This window comes from Tenrec ecaudatus, chromosome 14 (genome assembly GCF_050624435.1).
Source record: "Tenrec ecaudatus isolate mTenEca1 chromosome 14, mTenEca1.hap1, whole genome shotgun sequence".
Classification (NCBI taxonomy): domain Eukaryota; kingdom Metazoa; phylum Chordata; class Mammalia; order Afrosoricida; family Tenrecidae; genus Tenrec; species Tenrec ecaudatus.
The window spans coordinates 30,301,141-30,316,173 of NC_134543.1; the positions used below are offsets into that span (position 1 = coordinate 30,301,141).

The 15,033-nt window shown below is 45.5% G+C and overlaps 1 protein-coding gene across 2 annotated transcripts in view; it reads right to left on the reverse strand.

The window, feature by feature from the left end:
* Nucleotides 1–307: 307 nt before the first annotated feature.
* LIN52 (lin-52 DREAM MuvB core complex component) overlaps nt 308–15,033 on the reverse strand; it is a 116,869-nt gene continuing 102,143 nt past the window's right edge. For both annotated transcript variants that reach the window (XM_075531385.1, XM_075531383.1), the window contains one exon: nt 308–3,913. In XM_075531385.1, coding sequence (XP_075387500.1) covers nt 3,858–3,913 — 56 coding nt within the window. In that variant the 3' untranslated portion in view covers nt 308–3,857. The remainder of the gene's footprint in view (nt 3,914–15,033) is intronic.

The window sequence follows — 15,033 nt, forward strand, 5'->3', positions numbered from 1 at the left end:
GGCAATGGACTTCCAAGTGGTTCCAGGAACGGCATTGCCCAGGGGGGGCGGGAGGTGGGTAGCAGGGCAGGAGGCCCAAAGGGGCCAAGAGTCAGAAGGTTGTGAATGAACAGGATTGAGGTCAAAAGTGGGGAGCAGGCTTCCCTGAGGGTTACAAATTCAAAGTGCTTCAAGTGACAGGGGCCAGGGTACACGAAAACCACTGCTCCCCCCACCCCCCAACCCGCCTGCCAATGTTTGCTTCTTGCCCTTGTGGAGACACTAGCTTGTTGGACTTGCTGCCCCCCTCCCCCCAGTCTATCCTCTGGTTAGGGCTGTGTGAAGCGGCAGGCACTTTGGGGCTTATTAGTATCCCAGGGAGACATGGGACTTGTGTTGCTTGGGACTCAAACAGCAAGGGTCTTATCGGCCAACTCCAGCGGAGAAAAGACTGAGGAATTGTCTCACCTAATTACGGGGAATGGCCTTCTTTGTTTGCCATTGCTACGGTTGTCCGATCGCTTTTGATTGCTTTGCTCCATTTGCTGGCTCGGCCATGCTGGAATTGTGCTAATTAGAAGGGAAATGGGCACAGTGATCCTGTCAGGCCCAGTTACTGGTGGGTACAAAGCAGAATAAGCAGAATATTCTTTGGAGGCAGTGTGTGGTGAGGGCCCCTCTTCCAGCTCTCATTAGGAGAAATGGTCCGCAGGAGGGGACGGTTCTGGAAGCTTGGCCCAGCTAATGACGGGCTAGAGCACCCGTTCTCAACCTGTGGGTCGCGACCCCTTTGGGGGTTCAAACGACCCTTTCACAAGGGTCGCCTGATTCATAACTGTAGCAAAATTACATTAGGGAATGGGGAGCCAAAAAATTAATGCTGGGATTCTGTTACAACACAACGAGTGTTCTGGGAAGGAAAGCCAAGCACATCAGCAGAGGTTTGAACCCTGAGATGAGAGGCCAGTACCGCAGGACTCCACTTGCGGGACAAAGCCCAAATCAGCAGGTAATGAGAGCTCTGTCTATTCGTGGTGACCTGGGCCAGGTGGAAGGGGGATGAGTAGGACTCACTGGCACACTGAGTTCTGTTACGGATGATGTTACTGCGAGGTACCTGTGAGGAATGTGGAACCGTGCCACTGCCGCTCCAGCCCCCAGTACAAAGAAGTGAGACACAGGTAGAATGTGAGCGTGTGCCTCTGAGCACCAGTGCTGTGCTTTCACAGGATTCTGCTGCCCAGCCACAACAGATGCATTACACGATGGTCTCAGAAACGGCAACAGGCAAGGGGGAAGAGACTGCGGGATGGCTGGTGTCGGCTTGAAAGACCCGAGAGGAAGCCATTCCTGATGTCGCTCCTGTTCAGTTACTTACTCAGTCCCTCAGCAGGTGAGCCAGCCAGGCTCTTCTAGATCACAGAAGTCTATTGTCCATGCAGATGCTTCCTTGGAAACAAATGAACCAACGATGAGAAGTGGTTCACTCTCCTTCAAAGGAGATGTGTTCTCTAAGAAGAGGGCTCCCCTCTGGTCTGGAGCAGGCAAACTGCTGATGAGCGAGCGATTTCAACTTTGCGTCTACACCGTCACTTTTCTTTTCCCTGCTTAGAAGCGATCAGGGTAATCAGCTGTCAGGCAGGCCAGCACTGAGACACTGGGGTTCTGGTGGTTCTGGCAGCGGAGCGGCCTCCTGCAAGTGGAACGTCTTGTAGAGGCGCCGGGTTAGTGGTGTCTCCAGTTCCTGCGCAGGGTTGGAAAGGAACTCACACTCAGCGCTGTGGTGGGTGGCAGGGAAGTATTTGTATTCAGTCAGGCATGTTAAATGGGAAGTCTGCAAACAGACACATTTTTACTTGATCTCATATAAAAGGGACATGTTTATTATGAAGACACAGAAACCATCATATACAGAGCACAATTCTCTGACATCCTGAAATACATACACGCACACTGTACATAAATTTATATTATCAATATAAAAATACATCATTAACATTTCTAAGGATGGCAAATATAAAACCAATAAATATAGCAATTCTAAGACATCTACTTACATTAAGTGCTGGTGAATAAGATGACATTGAAAGAAAGAGGCCCAAGCAAACCAGGAAACCAGCCTCGGGGTTTCAGGTTACAGTCTGAAGTCGGTTTGGGAGAAGTCTGCTGTTATTCCCAGGTTTCCCTAAGCATTTAAAAGTGCCTGATGCTGTCAACTCTCAAAAACAGCCAAAGAGGAACGAGACACGAGGGTGCTACTTTTTGAACTCACTCACCTCCCTCATTCTCTCACTCACTTGCGAACCGTATTCAGTGAGATAAAGGAGTGTCAATAAACTTACTGTATATACTTGTGTATAAGGCAGGTTTTCCAGCACATTTTTAATGCAGTTTTTGTGGTAAAATTAGGTAGCTTGGCTGATATTCGAGTCGGCTTATACTCGAGTATATATAGTAACCTAAAGTCAAAGTCTCTACAAAGTCGAAGCTTCTCTGGAGCAGAATGTGTTCCTCTTTCCTTGTCCTCTTGCATCTCGTGATTGGTAGGCGAGATGGCATGCATATGTACAGGGCACACGTAAGAGAAAAGCCCAACATGAATTCTAGCCCATGGAACATGGTACCACACTGGAGGGTGCTGGATCTTAGCACAGAGACCTGGGGCCAAAAGGTTGACCACTGCTTCACGTGTCCAAACACCAGGACACCAAGGCCACTGCCACACGGTGTTTCTTTCAGACAGTGTAGGACACCACATAGACTTCTAGTACATCAGAGGCTGAGTGCTAACCTACAGACAGAACCAGGAGAACATGTGTAGTTGATTTTTCCCACAGACCAGATGGTCAGGTTTGAACTCAGGACAAATTACGGGCAAAGAGCTTTGTCAGAGGAGCTGTATTTGTCAGGAAATCTTTCTCTCTCTCATGTGTGTATTTCTGTCAAGGAAGGATCTGAAATGTGCTGGGGGGGTGGGGCCGGGGGCAAATTATTGCCGCCATCCCGCAGGGCATTTCTTTAAGGGCCATTAGGCTTTCTGGTTTCTAACCAAACGGGCCCCTCTAAATTGACTCCCTTTTCTTTCTCCCGTTCAGGCCACAGGTCTGGCTTGAATCGGGGACAGATTCTCTAGAACTCACTGGGTCCGTCTGCTACTTTCACACTGGTCTTGAGGTCCAGAACCCAATGTCACCTTGCTGAGCCTTTACTCTACAAGCCCACGGCCAGGGGCACGCGCTGCTCCCGTTCACCTGTGTAGAACCTGCAGGCAGGACATGGCGGTGAGGAATGCTTTGGAGGATGTGGGGGACTGAAAAAGCAGCTGAGACATACCGTCTGAGACGATACTGGTTTCTGTCGGGACTGTTAGAACCTAGTACATACTGGAGAGATCACAGGTTGGCTGCCTGGATTGGTTCAGATCCTGGTAAGTCTCCGGTTTCCCTGCATCAGAAATACTTCCTGATACATCAAGTGCAACTCAAAAGAACACTCCATTGACTTTGCCATGATGGAATCAAATCAACTCTAAGATTCTGGGGCTCTGGAATCTTGAAGGAAAACAAGGAAGCAGGACTTTAATTAAGCTTTAAGAGCAATACACCCTCTGGTGTTGGCCACGCTCCAGGTTAAGGTCACCAGTCTGGAAGATGACTGAGTAACTGCAACGATCCTGGATCCTCTCCTCGGTGGAGCAGATTCTCTTGCTGCCAGCAGTTCTCAGAGGTGCAGAGTGCCAGGAGCAGGGAAGGGTGTGGTCCTGAGAGCACCCCCTGGACTCGCCCGCCGGAGGCAGCAGTGAGGTTGCATGGTCAGAGCTGCACTGGGACGGGAGCGTTGCTTTTCAGTTCCCAGGTCATCCTGCCCACAAGCAGTTGCTACTTCTTGGGCTTCTCTAGGATGTTAAGAAATTTCCCCCGCGTCATCTCTCTGGCTGGAATCACAAAGCAAATGAAAGAAGAGTTAAAACCGCAAAATATGGAAAGAGGATCACAGGAAGGTAGAATAAAAAAAGCAGATGGGAGTTAGATGAGAGGTCAATTTGGTTATCTTTAAAGATTCAAAGGCCACTCACTTCTGTGAGAGGAAAAACACACCACAACTGCCAGCTAAGGTCTGGCAGGGCTCCTCTGAGGCTGGCAACTGCTAGAGGCGGAGGCCCATTGAGGGAAGACGATCATCAACCCATGAAAAATGCCAGAGAACTCCCCCTACCCTGAACATAGCTCAGTGCCCACACAGTCACTCTCTGGGGGCAGAGGGGGTGGGGGGAGGAGAGTGGTGTTGCTCCCATAAGCTAAAATCCACCCAAGGCTAGAGACTTCCCTAAGTTGTTGGTCTCTGGGCATTTATAATATGACTTCAAAATTAGAGATCAGTTACCACCCTCTCAGCAGGGGTCGTCCCGGGTGCTGGAATACCCTAGGGTTTATATTCTCTCAGTGCAGTTCATCTGGGGAGGGTGTAATAAAGCAGCGTTTATAGAGCTTTGGTCTTCTGTCTCTTGGCATTGTCAGTCCTTAGATATTTAATATAGCTAGGCAGGGTTTATGTGTCTTTCTCCGACTTTCAGCACCATCAATCTTTGGATGCTGTAGTTACCCGAGGGTTTATACAGCTACTTTCCTACATAAGAGGTTCCGAAATGAAAGAAAAGCATTTCTGAATTACAAGGGCCTCTCCAGTGTTCCCTCTAGTGAGCAAAGTCTCACAAAACTTCACAGCCTCTCCTCTCCATCCTCATCCTATAAGGTCACTCCTGCAGGTCTCTTAGATGGATTCATTAGAGCTAGACATTTCCGGATCGCTGGCTCTGGAGGTCAGAAGCCTCTGTCCATGCAGCACGCACTTGGTCTCAAGAACTTGCTCCATCCTGGGCAAGAGAGAGAGGCTGGCTCTAGAGGTTTTTGCAACCACACTGCAGAGCAAGGGCAGGCAGGTGGGGCCCCTCTCCTCTCGAGAACATGTCTCCATCTTGGTCAAAGAAGTCAGGTGGCTCATGGGGCCCCTGAAGCAAGAAGGACCTTCACCCTCACTTCCTTGCTTCTGTTCCCAAGTCCATTTAAGTGGTGCTAGATGAATGGACTCCTACCTGTTTAATCGCTCCTTACAAGAAAAAATAAAAACGTGGCAGAGTGCCAGTCTTGGTATCTGCCGAATGGGTGACAGTAAGAGCAGACTTCCACAAAGTCTGGAAAGTGGAATTAAAAGATAGTAAAACATTTCTACAACTTTTTGAAGCTCCCCTCAGACATAAAAGAACCAGCACCACGTGGAACACCCTAAATATTAGCCTTTTCCTCCTCCTGCAGGCTAGTAATAAAAACTAGCTACTGGTTCCCAGACTCAGCATCACGGGATTCCTTTTCAATGTACCTTGTTTGTCTGTCAAGAGAACTTGGTAGTTCCCTGGATGGAAACGATGTCAGGGGAATGGAGAAGCTGGGGATAAAAACCTACCTACTCTAGAGGAAACGCAAGCAAATAGGTGGCTTTGTCTACAGGATGCAGCATGGGCTTCTTTCAGAGGACAGAAGGTCTAAACTCAGGTTAATTAAGCCCCAGGATTTTGCAGCTGGGTAAGATCTCTGAGCCTCAGGTTCACCAGGGTGGGAGAGTGGAGAAAGAAAAGAGGAACTGATACCAAGGGCTCAAGTAGAAAGAAAATGTTTTGAAAATGATGATGGCAACATATGTACAAATGTCCTGGATACAATGGATGTATGGATTGTTATAAGAGCTGTAAGAGCCCCAATAAAATGATATAATAATTTTTTTAAAAAACTTAAAAAAAATAAAACATCTCTGAGCCTCAATTTCCTCATCTGTAAAATGGGGAACATGTTAATGCTGTCTCATGTTTCTCTTAGATACAGAACAGTAATGAATATGCTTGATATAGGGGTTATCATTAGCCTAGCACTTTTCAGAAGCAGATGAATAATCTGCTTCTTACACTTGCTATTGGCTGAGTGAGTGGTCCCATTCCTTGGACTCTCTCAGCCAGATCCTCTAGGAATTTACTTGTACTTTCAAGCAGAGCAAGTCTCATCGTTGATTTCTCTGGGGTGGGTATTGGCTTCTTGAGTGATTCTTATGGATTTTTAAACACTGTACGAAGTGATCCTGCAACATGGTTAGAAGCAGAGGCTCTGGAAAGCAGGCATGAACCAATACAAACACTCTACTAGGCAGAACCAAGCCTTTTTCCCCCAATCCTGGACCTTGGATACACCACTGATCTTACTCTATTAATTATGAATTGATTTATTAGTTATGAGATTAAAGATCTCTGTTGCTGCCCTGAATATCTCTTCGTTCTCTACAAGTTTTGTCTTCTCCAAATGAGAGAATGGTCAATGTTTCAAGACCCAGAATAAAAAGAGACCCCATCTATTTAAGGGATCAAAAGAGTTTATAAGGGGAAATAAATGGCTATTCCCAAGTCTCCCGGTGGCAAGCTCTCCTTGAATTTAACCAACCCTTTTTAACAACCCCTCTTCCACTCAATCATTCCTCCCCCTCCAACCTAATCCAAGTACACAGAGTAAGAAACCACTGTAAAAGTAGAAGTAATTCAAAAGCCATCATCTTCTCCACACGAAGGGAGAAAGTTTGCCTACTCGCCAGTCCCATATAGGAGATATACGAATGCATGACACAGGCGCTCCCTAAAAGAGGGCTGTGCCCTATAAATCAACTCCTAAGCACCAGCCCCTTTTAGCGCCCAGAGAGATTGCTGTGGGTTGGGGGCTGCTCCAGAGCGAGTGCCCTCCTGTTCACTTGTCATCAGCGATGTTAACATTTCTGATTAATTCACATACCCCTCGTTTTATCCCTCATTTCTTTACCCTTGCTCTGCTGCTCTGCTGCCGCGTGAAGGCCAGTACCGACCTGCCACGGCAATCATCAGCCACCAACCGCACCCCCACTCCGAGTGGAATTGTTTAGTGATGCCAACCGCGCTTTTAATTTGCAAGACATCAGACACAGAGGTAATTTATACCAACATCTGTTCATTTTTGACTTCTGAAACAAACTCACACATGCTGCTACAAAATCCCATTAGGAGTAGGCAGACAGCCGTCTGCTACTATCCTGCATTCCTCTTCCCCAGCGCGCGCGTACACGCACACACACACACGCACACACACACCCCGCCACCCCCTTCTAGTATAGTTTACTTAAAAAACCCCAAACACCACAAAGCCCTCTCCACCAAGGATTTGGGGGAGGGGGTGCTGTGAGGGGATCCCCAAGAGATGGCTATGGCTGCTTGCAGAGGAAGCAATCCCTATCCCTTACTGAGCTTCTGCTTGTCTTCTCCCTAACAGCATGAAGGCCAGGGTTAAGGTTACACGATCCTGAGTTTGGTAATTCTAGTCCCCCCACCTTCTCTTCTGGTTCTTTACACGTGTTACCAAGAATAAAATCCTAGGGAGTTTCACCTAAGGCAGTCAAATGTGTTAACTACCCTCAATTCTAGATTTACTCTCTGTGATTACAAGAGTCAATAGGAAGAAACCACTGCCAACCACATCCTAGTTCTAAGAGGGACCTAATAGCCATAGGCTGATAATACCGTGTACATGTCACGCACAAGGGAAATGTGACCTCCACACGCAGTCCTGAATGGCAGGCCCATCTCTGCAGTGCGGGGAACACACTGGGAGATCCCCAATGGAGATGGCCACCACAGGGCCAACACACGAACCGATGGACAGTGTGTGGGCGAGGGAACCACTGAGACCCTCTTCAATGCATCAACTACAATCAACTTCAGGTTTATGCCCATGTGTCGTTCCCTCCCACCCCCACCCTCACCCCCACCCAGTTTCTCAAGAGCTGTTGGTGTCAGGTTCATGACAGTTGTAAATACCTGGCTATACTTAAGAGAGGTCAGGGCTGAAGGGAGGACTCTATTCTGCAGGCTCAGAAGTGGTATGTGGCTTAATCTCTGCTTGAGACCTTCCCGACACCTTCCCCTCAGCCTTGCTTCTGGCTCCCTTGCTGCACTGACTCTCCCCAAACTGTCTCCTTGGCAGTAAATTTTCGGGTGGCTGGTTGAAAGCGACTCGGTGGTACAGATTGATTTCTCACCGGTGAGGGGATGAGGGATTACCAGAGGCACCCTGGCTAACGAGATTGGGTGCAGACTCCCTCGTGAGGCCGGCCCTCTCTGCCAGGGCTCTGCACCTTTCACCCATGACATATGGGTTTCATTACAGAAAGATTTTCCAGATTATAACTTTGAGGCAATTGCCTGAGAGAATTCTGCCCAGCTTTTACATAGGGAACAACACAAAGATTAAGTAACTTTTTAATGAAATGAAAAAAACACCTAATATTTGGCTTCCAAGTGGAAGGCAAACTCCTTTTTAAGTCTTTCTGCACCTGAGTAGAATGAAGACTAACTATCGGGGGTGGGGAAGAGTTCCCTTCCGCTGGTTCTCCTATGTCCCAGGGAGCAACCAAGGGCCCTCTCTGCGAGCCTTGGCTATCCGGGGAGACTGAGAGACGGAAAAGGCAGGGTAGCATTGGGAAGCAGTAGACACCAGACCAAACACTAGCTGGGTTTGGACCCCAGCTCCTTTCCTGACCCTGGGCCACTCCGGACAAGTCATCCTAGTCTTTTTTTACTCTGAGCTTCAGTTTCCTCATCTGTTCAGGGGAGAGTATTACCCAAAAGCCACAAAGACATTCTGGAAATGGTAACTACTGTGTAACCTGTAGAGTAAGAATTTCATTTAAACAAGATGCTCCACACTTTGAGAGAATTATCCAGGATGCATTTATTTTAATGCATTCCTACTTAAAAGGAGGCCTGGTGGAGTAGGGTTGCTAACTCAATGACATCAGGGGTTCAAACCCACTAGCCGCTTGCTCATTCTGAAAACCCCACAGGGCGTTTCCACTCTGTTCTAAAGGGTTGTTTTGAGTTGGAACAGACTTCCTGGCAGTGAGTTTGACTGAACTTGGGTATAACAACAGTAGTATGTACTGGCATGTAACAACTAGTCATGGGAAAGCTACAAAACTGTCCTTGGTTTGACACTGATAAGTGAAAAACACCAAAATTCTCCAAACAAAATATGCAAAGAATTTTGTTAAACAGGAAATAAAACAGTTTACTGAAAACTAAAGCGAAATGCTGAATGAATGAACTAATGGGGAACAGGGACAGTATTTTCCCTCATTCAATTTCCATTTGCTATCGATCAAAACATACCATGGGCTATTAGGTGAGTTTTGTTTTGTTTTAAAGCAGCAATATATCTGTGCATCAGTTACTTTGGGTACATACAATAAAGGAATAAACAACAAAAACAAACTCACTTCCGAGTCAATTCTGATTCACAGGGACCCCCTAGCCCACAGAGCCTTGTGGGCTTTCGAGACTGAAACTCTTAATGGCAGTAGAAATCCTCATCTTTCTCCTATGAGGCAGCTGATTGTTTCGAACTGTTGACCATTTGGTTAGCAGCTCAACGCGTAACCTCTATACCACCAAGGCTCCCCCAATAAATGATTAGGGAAAGGGAAGATGAAAGAACAAACTACATTGCGGCAGTCAGGAGGTGATAGAACCAAATGCAGTCTTCTGAGAATGTTTTCTTGGTCTCTCAGCATAAACTCTAGAGTTCTGGAGTTAAGGAGCAGGTTCCCTCTACGGTGGACACCGCCATACTTCTGCCGGAACACATCAACTATATCTTTGGGCTGTATTTCCATCTGTGCAGGTTTGTCTGTTTCATTAATTGGCTGCTGATCATATTGGAATCTGACCTGCTGTATATTGATAAATCCTGTCATTCACAATAGGCTTTCATCAGTGTACTGAGTAGTGTAGGCCTCTTAACCTTACCCTGCCCCACAGAGCCATCCTGCCCCACCATCTCCAAATTAGTCTGATCACTGCTCTTGGTCCTGACACTTTATTAGTGTTTCACACCAACCACGGAAAGCGCCGGTCTCCAGTTAATGTTTCACAAAGGGGAAACAGGGTCGGGCCAAATGAGTACACACACAGCAAATGCAGGAGCAACAGGAGGCAGACGCCTACAACAGTTTAAAAAAGATCTTCACCTGCAAAGCAAATGGTAACATGAATCTGTCACACACGTGCTCCAGGGTAATGGGGGGGGGAGGGAGAGCTGAACCAGAACACATATAATCCTAGTGAGTTTCGTTTACACTGGTGTTTATTTAATTAGATTCCTAGAAGATGCTTTGTAAAAATGTTGTTTTGCTCTTTTAACTCTCTCTCTCTCTCTCCCTAGAACCTTGAATCCATTCTAATGATGATTAGAGGAATCTACTAGTCCTTGGTATGTGTTGTGCAGAGAGAACCATGAAGGCGGTAGGGGAGGATGAAGAGTTGAATCTGTTACACTGCACTAGATATTAGGGAAGACATGCTCTTTGACAGACAGGGACTGTGCCCAAAGGTCACATGACCTATGAGAAGAGCTGAGCTGTCCGCAGGTATTTGGGAGAGCTGGAGGAGACAAAGGAAAGCCAGGTGAGCTCTACTACCGCCTCCTCTCTCCCAGAAGTGGAAGTCCTCCTGTCGTTCTGGCACTGAGGCAAGAGAAAGCAGTGCAGCTGGCCAGGCGAGGAGTCTTCAACGGATTCCAGTTCACTGAAATCACTATCATGCAGTCAATAATTCAAGCCAAGGACTAGGCACTTTACCACGCCTCTGATGCGAGAGCAGCTGGTGCTGCTGCCACTGGATAAGACGAGATCTTGGGGAGCCTCATTCCATGGCGACACTTGGTGGTCCTCCACAGGCAACAAAACTGGAATACAGTCTGCTGACCATTTCCAGTCAGCTCTTGATAGAGAGTGAATACAAGTCAGAGTTTGGGGTGGAAACCTAACTTTTCTCTAAAAATTAAGAATACTATCTGAAGGCCAGTAGTACAGCCTTGCAACTTTTGTCGGAAGTTCTTTGGGCATACACATTACAAAAAGGGGGCGGAAGTACTTTGAATCTGAGACAAGAACAGTTTGAACGCTTCACCTGAGACCACTCTCTCATCAACTATCAACATCACCACCCTCCGAATCCTCCAAACAGCTTTTGTTTTCAGGGCACCTTTTCCATATTAAGGAGCCCTGGTGGCATAGTGGTTACACGTTGGGCTGTGATCTGCAAGGCTTGCAGTTTGAAACCACCAGCTGCTCCTTGGGAGAAAGATGGGGGCCTTTCTGTACTTGTAAAGAGTTACAATCTGGGAAACTCACAGGGCAGTTTGACCTTGTCCTACAGGGTCGCTATGAGTCAGCACTGACCCGATAGCAGTGAGTTTGTTGGTTTTGTTTGTCCCCATACTCTGTTAGATGTCGGGGCTCTAACTGAACTCTTCCAAAAGTGCAAGGTGGCTAGGACTGCGGTGATCCCTACAATCATAACTTTGTATCAAACATCACCCCTAACGCCACCCCCGCCCCGCCATTCACATTAAATCCCATGTCCAGAGACGGACTGATCCAAGGAGAAATATGGAAAAGAAGGCCAGGATTCAAGGTTCAGGTAAACAAACTTGGACAGTTACAATATGGAAAATAATTTTAATGGCTTTTCACAACAGGGAGGAAAAAAAGGGGAAGAAATATCCGCCAACAGATTTATTCTCAGAATCTAAAACATGAAGAAGTAACATAAAACACAGGACATGTCAGCCATGGTGCCTGGAGATTGAAGGCAGAAGTAGAAGATTCTTAATTGTCAGGCATTTGAAAAATGGTGTATTCGGTGGAAGCCGATGTTTCTCCATCAGCTCCCCGTGCTGCCCTCTCCTGAAAGTCATCAGGACTAGATTTCAATAGGTAATCCTTCTCTCTATCAAACAAAGACAAACAGCCGCAACCCCGCCACACCACCCCAAAACAGTTGTGTTCAAGGAATGAGAGCTAACAAGTCTTTGAGCTTCACAGCCTATTTCATGCTCCTGCTTGTTCCCTTGTCAAGGGTAAAACTCAACTGAGTGAAAGGCAAGGAGATCAAAAGCAATGGAATAATACTCTTGGGGCTAGAACTTTTATTAAATACTCATAAATTTGTGCTGAGCATTCATGCTTTGGGGTCTCTATATAGTAATATATCTGGTGAAACACTTATTATGACCCAACAGCTAGTCGCTTTACACAGCCTTAATTTCCTCATCCATAAAGCGAGAACAGCAGTAATCATCTATCATAGAAGGTCAAGTTGGAATAACAACTCGTCACAGTGACTTCATCAGTACACCACATATTTTGCCCCAAGTCCCATGGAGTAGCAGCCCCAGGTCAGATTCCATGCGCAGGAAGAGCAGACCAAGATCAACATAAAGATACTTTTGTGAGTTGGACAATGATCCCAGCTTGCTATCTATCTCCCTCTCATTCCAGGGTTCTGGCTCAAGCCAGGCAGGGCTTTCAACTTGGGTTAAAAAATGCAGTCTCAGAAACTCATGGCAGTGAGTTTAGGGGTTTGGGGGCAGAAGCTAAAGGCAGAGGAGGATGAACACCCAGTCTTCTTGACCCGCAGAGCAGGGAAAGAGTTACATCTTCAACTGAAAAGCCAATAAAAACCTCTCTTGATTATAATTTAGATAAGAACCACTGGATTGAATAATAATGTCTGAAACTCCCCTGGCTGTTTCACCTTGAGACGTCCATCACTGGGTTAAACATGATGCTAATTGCATTTGGATTGATTAATTTCTCTCACTCCTGTCTATTCGAATAACGCTTAACAAAATAATCATAGCACCCAGAGCCAAATCTTTTCCGTCAAAGGAATGAAGCCATCAGAACAGGCAGAGATGAAAGAAATGAAGATGACCCGTAATTACTGCTACGGTGATATCATTACCATATTATACAAAATGAGTGTGGGGGGAGGGGAGTGGAGGAAGGAGGGACTGAGATTATTTATTTTTTTAAATGGAGCCCTACATCCTAAGAATACAGATTTGACATCAAGTGGAGCACAGAGAATTATAGAAGTTTAGAAAAATACAAATCTTGCTCATGAAATTGCAAAGTTCCGCAAACACTGAGGTTCAAGATACATCAAGTATCTTGGACTGCGAACAGGTATTATTCACGCCACTATTTTTTCATCACAGTACACTGTGTATGACTTGCATAGAGATTTAAGAGGCTGTCTTCATGCCAAGAACATTCCCACCGTTACTGGAGAATTTTTCTTTAAGCCAGTGAACAATTTCATTTGGCTTTACTATTGTATAGGTAGCCTTGTTAGTTCGAAGTCACACCTGGTTAAGAGCATGAATTTAGTTTCACTCATTTGCCAAAAAGAACAGAATTTTCCCCTACAACTGTCTGAACTTGGCAACAACCACCGCCCCCCCCACCAATTTTTTTGGGGGGGTGGTTGTTGCCAAGTTCAAGCAGACATAACCAAAGACCTTGAGAATTTTGGGAGGGATGGCTTAGGATTTTAACCTCATAGGACAACTTAATTGACAACACAAAGCACATATTCTGCATTCTAATGAGGCGAAGAGTGTCTGGGTCTTAGAGCAGCTACCCAAGATACAATTATTAAACTCTACTTGTCAGGAGCAAAAATAAAATGAAAAAGGCACAGCCCCAAAGAAGAAAACCCATCTACAGGCCTATACAAACCTTATCTACGCCAACACCAGAAGACCTAGATGGTGCCGAGCTTTCCCCACCCACTGGTTCATTAGGGCCACACTAGGTAGACTTGACAGAACAGGAGAAAAACACAGAACAGAACTTAGATTATTGGAAAGTCCAGACTTACTGGACCAGATGAAATTAGAGGACTCCTTGAGACTATTAGCCTGGGACAGTCTTTAAATCTTGGGTTGAAACTGAACCCTGAAGTCACTTTCTAGTGAAATAACAGATTAGACCACAAAAGAAATTACTGGGGGAACCAATCACAATGAAGTACATATAATCCCTTACTATGGGGGTGGACAACAGAAAAGTGGATGAAGGGAGACAGCAGTTGGTGTAAGATTTTTTTTTGGGGGGGGATTTATAAATTATCAAGGGTTCATGAGGGAGAGAGTATGGGGGAGGGGGGAAATGAGCTGATATCAAGGGCTCAAGTAGAAAGAAAATGTTTTGAAAATGATGATAGCAATATATGTACAAACATGCTTAACACAATGGATGGATGTCTGAATTGTGAAAAGAGCTGTAGGAGCCCCCAATAAAAAGATTTAAAGAAAAAAAATAAAAGATATTATTCATGAGAAGGAGCTCCCAGTAAAAAATAATCTACCTTAGTAAGACTCAAAGGTTAACAAGCACTCTAAAGAAAAGATAAGAAGATAAAGGAGGCAGGGAAATGATAAAGTATTGGAAAGAGAACTACCAGAAAGCAATTAAAGAGACTGCTGACACATTATGAAAAATGTTAACACTGCCCTGTAAGTCAATCTAGATGGCCATCTTTGGTAAATACTTATCCTACTGGGTCTAAGTTTCTTCATCTGCACCTTACTGAGTTTTGGGCTTAAGGAAGATCGTACTTGTAAAGTGTTCAGTGCGAGTACTAGATAAAAACTATCCAAGATAAATGTTATAGCTCTTTACAGAATCATGAACAATGCTTTGGTTTTTGAATTTGCTAAAGTCAAACAGATATTTGTGAAGTATTATTATTTTATAGCCTAGACATAGCTGGGGAATATTTTTGTCATGCTAGTTGAAATAGAGAACCATAATGCTGACTCAGTGACCCCCTGTGGGTTTACGGGAGCTGATGGTGGTTTTGAACTGCCATCTATGAGGATAGGGGCCCACATGTGACCACTATGCCATTAGGGCTCCCACAGAATAAAACCAGACATATAAGTGGTTAACTCTATAGTTATTGAAATAATTTTATTCATGTGAAGAAAAGAGAACTCTGATTTTCACTTTTTAATTAAGTACCATGGATAAGAACTTTTTTTAGCAAAATTACACAGCAATTCTACTTCTAGAAAGCTATCCAAAGACATGCTAGTAAAGATATTAAGTGAGGTCTTTATATTCTTATCCATTTCTATCATTTGA